This window comes from Trametes versicolor, assembly GCF_000271585.1.
Source record: "Trametes versicolor FP-101664 SS1 unplaced genomic scaffold TRAVEscaffold_2, whole genome shotgun sequence".
Taxonomy (NCBI): domain Eukaryota; kingdom Fungi; phylum Basidiomycota; class Agaricomycetes; order Polyporales; family Polyporaceae; genus Trametes; species Trametes versicolor.
Window position 1 is genome coordinate 3,557,056 of NW_007360322.1, and position 6,319 is coordinate 3,563,374.

General features: G+C 61.3%; 2 protein-coding genes across 2 annotated transcripts; one reads left to right on the top strand and one right to left on the bottom strand.

The window, feature by feature from the left end:
- Positions 1 to 1,519: 1,519 nt before the first annotated feature.
- On the bottom strand, positions 1,520 to 1,943 carry TRAVEDRAFT_26773 (uncharacterized protein; the record flags this gene model as incomplete). Its single annotated transcript, XM_008035412.1, has 1 exon — positions 1,520 to 1,943. A coding segment is annotated over exon 1 (201 nt), but the record flags the coding sequence as incomplete, so codon positions are not given.
- Positions 1,944 to 4,189: 2,246 nt separating this feature from the next.
- On the top strand, positions 4,190 to 6,224 carry TRAVEDRAFT_112494 (DNA glycosylase; the record flags this gene model as incomplete). Its single annotated transcript, XM_008036438.1, has 9 exons — positions 4,190 to 4,596; positions 4,652 to 4,672; positions 4,907 to 4,986; positions 5,047 to 5,151; positions 5,209 to 5,325; positions 5,442 to 5,507; positions 5,553 to 6,003; positions 6,060 to 6,127; positions 6,184 to 6,224. 9 exons carry the CDS (start codon positions 4,190 to 4,192, stop codon positions 6,222 to 6,224), a joined length of 1,356 nt encoding a protein of 451 aa, XP_008034629.1.
- Between the last annotated feature and the right edge of the window lie 95 nt (positions 6,225 to 6,319).

The window sequence follows — 6,319 nt, forward strand, 5'->3', positions numbered from 1 at the left end:
TGACCGAGCCGAATGGGAGGAGATCGCGAACGCGGCATGCGTTCCGCATGTCAAGCCGCCCAGAGCGTACGTATGGCCGACCCTCGTCTAGACCTCCGTCGACGCGCATCGTGCGTTGGTTGGTGCAGGACGAGGCCCTCCGAGTTCCCCATCACTTAGACTCAATCCCGAGCGACGGGCGTGTGTCCCGGACGTTCGTTGATTGGGTCCCGGAGTGTGCGTGCCCACATCGGACGCCCGCGTAGCGGCCGTGTATTCGTTTCCGTGCTCGTATGCCGGAAGGTGCGCGCGGGCATCGCCGGCGCACGTCCGCTCTGTTGCTCGCTAGCGATGGACATCGGAGGGTATGGACCAATAAGTATTGTACGTCGAGGATTCGTGCGTGCCACTCACCTCCTTCCAGCTTCACATCGCTGCCGCCAGGTACGTCGCCCACCGTTCCCCATCCTTTCCACTCACATTTCTCATAGACGTAGGCTGTGGACGCGGTGCACGTCGTCTCGCAGCTCCGACCCATGCACGCAGGGCTCGTTTCGTCACACTCGTGGTACGTCCGCCGTTCCGAGTCCTACTTCTGCCTGCGTTCACAATCGCATTCAGCTCTGTGCACACATCAAGGTGCGCTGGAGCGACGCATGCTCGACGACTCGCCTGCATGCCTGGTGAGTGCGCGCAGCATCGCTGCCCAATCTTGCTCACAGCGTATCAGATTTCAAGCATCTCGGCGGGCGCACATCGTGAACACATACGTACCTCGCACCTTCCGTTCGCGCTGCAGACACTGCTAACTTGATTCTGTCTAGCCCGCCGTGCCCTAGTATCCTCGACGCGCAAACGAGGCGGAATACTACGTGTGGTGAGTCCTCTTCGCGCATGACACTCTACTAATGTGTTCCAGTAGGTTCGCGTCGATCGAGCCTGCCGCGGAACCAGCCCTCGATGCGCCAACGCGCCCGGATACTTGCTGTGAGTCCTCGCCCGAGCGCAGCCTCGTTCTCACCGTTCGCAGTCCCAGAAGACACGAGCTGTAGGAAGGAGTTCGCACGCGGCGCATCACGCGTAAAACGGTACGCACCTTCGATTTCCTCGCCGCAAACATCATCGCCTGACCTACATCGTTTGCAGCACTCCCCGCGCGGCCAGATGCGCGGCGTACTTTGTGAGGCGGGAAGGGCGAGGGCGGAGTTACGTAGCTGTGCATGTACCAGATAACCCAGCGGAGGGGACGACGTGCGGGAGACGTGGAGGGCTGGGCTGGGACGCAGCCGACGCCGTCGAGCACGTTCCCGCCCCAGGTGAGAGCCCTCCCGCCAGAGACACGTGGGGAGCCCCAACGCGCGCCCTGCCCCGTTGCACCTCTCAGGGACGCGTTCGCGTCCGCCCTTCTTCTGGCTGCGCACGTTCCGGAGAACGCCGCGAGCCTCCAGCCGCCCAGGAACACCGTCTTCGCACGTCCTCGTCGGGGCCGAATTGCACAAGACGGGGCGCCAGGTGGGTGGTTGTGGGTGCGGCGCAAACGTTCCCGGGGCTGGCGCCCGCGCTTGCAGCTGTCGCGGACAACGTCGAGTCGCATCGCCGCCGCGCGGTCCGTTGTCTTGCACTCATCGCGGGGCATGGGCTCGTGCGGCGGCGTGGAGGCTCGTCACTGTCTGCGCGGCTGCGAGCTGCGGGCGTAGGTGTGCAGCCCCGGAACGGCACCTGGACTGCCTGAAGGGCGGCGAAGGTTGCGGGAGCCGAGGTGCGGAGACGTGCCGTGCCGTAAGTGCACCACGCGCACACCGGTGCGCCCGAGCGCGACGTCGTCCCTTCCCTTCACACATCGCGTGCGCGTGCTCGGACGTCCGTGCATCTCGTGTCGTGGCTCGTCGAGTCTCCATGTCACGACCGCGCGCGCGCACCTGCCTCGTACGTCGAACTCTCGAGCCTGCACGTGAGCGACGGACGCCGCTTGCTCAAGTCGCCGTGTTGTGAGGGTGTGGTGGACGTCCTGAGAGAGCGCTCCGCGCGCGGACGGGGCGCGTTCGCCGGTCTGCAGGGCGGGGGCCCAGTGTTCAGAGCCATTGTCGAAGACACGGGCGGCGCGGCGACGACGAGGCTGGGGACGCTGAGCTCGCTTCTCGGAGATACTGTGAGCGCGTAGTGTCAGCAGCCGTGAGCGCCCGTTCCGGAACGAGAAAGGAGAGGCGCAGACTGCGGGCATGGAGTGTGCAGACGGGCGCCGAGTGCGCATGCCCAGGCCGAGGCGGCCGCGCATGCACACGACAGCGCCCGTACTCGTGCTCGATTCCTCGCTCGTGCGCGAGTCAGAGTATATACAGATCCGAATATACACTTACAGACGATTTCCAGGCCTCCACGCGCAGTGCATCTCGCGTGGGCGAGAGGCCCATTCTGTATGGCGCGCACGCGGCGCAGCCGCTCGAGGCCGTTTGGACGAACGTCGCGGCGTCAGACGTGGAAGATCCCGTGTACTGCACTGAATGTACCCGTGGGTGCCGCTAACATTCGCGTTAGAGGAAGTCGAAATGTGAGCAACGAGCCGCACCTGCGACCGAGACGTCTATGATTTGGGCGCCTATTCTGGCGGCGCGCGAGCGCAGTTCGTATCGAGCGTAACGTCTTCCACGCGGGGACGGCGTATTCGAATACAAAACTATATGTTGAGCTGCATAGAATAGAAGCTGTGCGAATAATATTAGCGGGTTTCGTGAAAGATAGCGGAGAGGGCGAAGGAAAAGGTAGTGAAGCCATCCCCGAAAGCAATCGACGCGTCGAGGCTGCGGAATGTCACCATTCGAGCCGATTCCAAGCGCACAGGGACACGTTGAGCGTGAGGTATGTGTGCATACCGTAACTCGACGTTTCCATGACCTTTGACATTCGAGCTCGAGGCGCCGCGTGGGCGCCTAACGCCTCGCTGGGCAAGCGTCGTCGACGGCGTCCGCCACGGTGTCCCGGGGGCTTAGAAACGCGAGCGACCATGAGGGGTACCTATGGAATGACAGGATCAGCGATACGAAAAGGTTCTATTGAGAATTGAACGAGGCATGCAAGAATTTGGAGGTGGGGTCCGCAACGAGATTTCGCAATTCCGCACGCAGGGCCGCGCAAACTGACGGACGTGATGAACTGAGACCTTGTGAGCATAGAGAACGCGACGTGGGGTGTGTGGAACGTACCGTTCGAGTACGATACGCGTTTCTTGCAAAATGCGCATCTTGTTCTGCTCGTACAGAGCGCGCGAGGCGATTGCCAGACACGCAAAGGGTACCCATGTGTGCGTAGAGGGTTCCCCGTCCGCGCTGACAAGGTCCCGCGAGGGGGCGCACGCGGGACGACTGTATTTCGTCGAAAATCGGGAGACTGTCTGTAGACCGCAGACGAAGTGAGTAGAGTAGACTGGCAGAATGGAGGAAATGCACACTTTCCGACGTATATGCGCATTTTCGGCGGGTTTTAGGGTGTCTACTTGTACGGGGACGTCGGCGCCGTCGATTTATGCACTTCGGGGGTATGCCAGGCGTGTAGGAGGACGGGAAACGGCGGGGAGAGGGTCGAGAAGGGAGGGACAGCGAGAGCGAGCACTGCGGGAGGGCCGATATGAAGACGCCAGAGGGCGGAAAACGAGAACGGAGCGCGGGTCGTTCATTGAAGCCAGTGCGGCCGAGGACAGAGAGAGACGCGAAAAGCATGCGCGAGCGGTGTGGATGAGCGCCAAAAGAGGCCGCTTTCGCCGAGCTGCGAGTGCTGGTTAGGGTGAGCCATGGTCTGAGCTGTCGCGGAGAGTGGGATGAAGACGGCGGAGGAAGCTGGCAAGCCGCTAAAGTCGAGGAGGGAGGAAAGCACGAACGATTCCTGTTCTGACGTCATGCGATCGGCTGCCGAGGTGGGAGGGGAGCTGCGGGCGCGGGGAGTCCTTGAGAGGCCCCTTTGGACGGGCCAGGCACAACCGTGGCACGTTCGCGCATGGCACGTGACGAGGCGCGCAACGCGTAATTACGCGCCACCCGCGCCCCCCCGCATCCCGCCTCCCACGCTCTCCGAATCGGGAACGGCTCCGTCCCCGCACAGTCATCCTGGTCGTTGTCGATAAACCACCGTCGTTGTCGACGGTCGGTGCATGCAGTTTGCGCTTACACACGTCGTCGCTCGACATTTGACGCGCCCAGCAACATCCAGGACCTTTAGTATGGCTTTGACAAGGTCAGCAACGCGAAGCACCGGTGCTATGCCGGAGGCTGCGCAACAGACCACCACCGCAGCCCAAACGAAGGCGGCTGCCACAAGCAGGAAGAGGAAGAGCGCCGACACAGCAGCAGAGCCCGCCCAGAAGAAGCCCCGTGCTACAAAGACGAAGACGGCCAAGGCTGCGGCACCCACTGCCTCAAGCGAAAAGACGTCACCGGCAGCGCCCAATACCGCCGTGCCCACCCCAATTCCCAACGCGGAGGGCGAGGAGCTCGTTCCAGCCGTGCTCACCTTCTCCTTTGAAGAGGCAAGGCGGCACCTCGTTCGCGTGGATCCGCGCTTCGAAGATGTGTTTCGAAGAGTCAAGTGCAGACCGTTTGAGCATCTCGAACGCGTCGATCCCTTCCGGTATGCACGTGTCTTCCTGACATAGATCTACGCTGAGCAATGTGCGATACGATAGCACGCTTGCACACTCCATCTTGTAAGTTCCCAGGGAGTTTTTGGCTGTCCGGAGTCCGCACCAGTCTCGTCACCAGCCGCTATATGGAAGATCCTTCCAAAACGGAGCAGGGCAGAAATTCTGGAGAGGGGTCCCCTCCTTTTCTCTTATTCTGCACAGCCCGACGCCTCAGATGGAGCAAACTCTTACGTCGTCTGGTGACGAGACTGCTTCCGGGTTTGCGGATACGCTGCTTACCGACGTCAAACACAACAGGGGACAGCAGATATCATGGAAAGCTGCGGCATCCATAACGCACAAATTTGTGCGCCTATTCGACCCATCCCTTCCCGAAAGTCTCGCGGACTCGAAGTAAGTCCTTATTCGAACTTCCTAGCCACGCTCGCTGATCATAGCATGTCCCGGAAGGTCAAACTTCTTCCCATCCGCACATCAAGTTATCACCAAGGATATCGCGACTTTGCGCAGCGCTGGTCTTAGTGGCCGGAAAGCGGAGTATGGTCAGTGGATTTGCTCAGAACAAAGTGGCGAGGACCGACCATGAACACATCTGGCAGTCCTGGATCTTGCTGGGCGGTTTGCGGACGGCCGCTTGTCGACAAGGAAGTTGCTTCTGGCCGATGACGAGGAGCTGTACAAGATGTTGATAGAAGTACGCGGCATCGGGAGAGTGAGTGTCGTACTATCCACGAAGTGATCACCGGTCTCTTACGAAGTGTCCCTTCATGTCGCAGTGGACCGGTAAGTCTGAACCGACACTCATCGGGGATGTCGCTCACCCGTGCCACAGTCGACATGTTCGCGATGTTCTCGCTGCGGCGGCCGGATATCCTTCCTGTCGGCAAGTCTTCTCGCTGTATGATGAAGTTTCGCATTTTGACGCTCGTCTATATCGATTCAGGGGACCTGGGCGTGCAAAAGGGCATGTTGCGCTGGTTCGTTTCCCTGCACTCGCCGTCAACACACCCGGTATCTCTTCGGAAGGACAAGCTGTCAAAGGAGGATGAGACCTCAGCTGTCGCGGGGACGTCCTTGGGCCCGCCCATGGGCGCCGAGGGCGAGGGTGCGACGACGATGCCGAGGGCCGCTACGCCCGACGCCTCTTCCATACTACCGGCGCCCGATGTCTCCGCTGAGTCTACCCCGGCCCCAAAGGGGAAGGGGAAGAAGAAGGCAGCGGACGACGGTGTCTCGGAAAACCCGCTCCCTGCGCCGTTCACGCCGTCGATCGCCCAGACGCTAAACATGAAGACGACGACCACCGAGGACGGCGGGAAATACACGCCCCCGCCCTTGCCGGAGGGCCTGACTGTCGCAGTGATGAAGAACAGGCTGAGCGGGAAGAAGGTCAAGTGAGTGTAAATTTGGTATGGCGTATGCACCGCTGGGGTCTGACCGTGTGTCGCAGGGGTGCGCTGCTGACCCCGAAGGAGATGGAAGACCTCGCGGAATGCTGGCAGCCATATCGCAGCCTCGGTAAGCCACTGTCGTCATTGCCCCGCGCGTCGCAGAAACGCTGACCTTTCCTGAAGGCGTATATTACATGTGGGCCCTGGCGGAGGAGCCGAAGTAATGTTGGTCTCGGACGCTCGGCGCGGCGCTCAGCGACTCGAACTGTCGTCGACGCTGGCATTTGGACGGCGGTCTCGCGCAAAGGGGCGGGGCGGC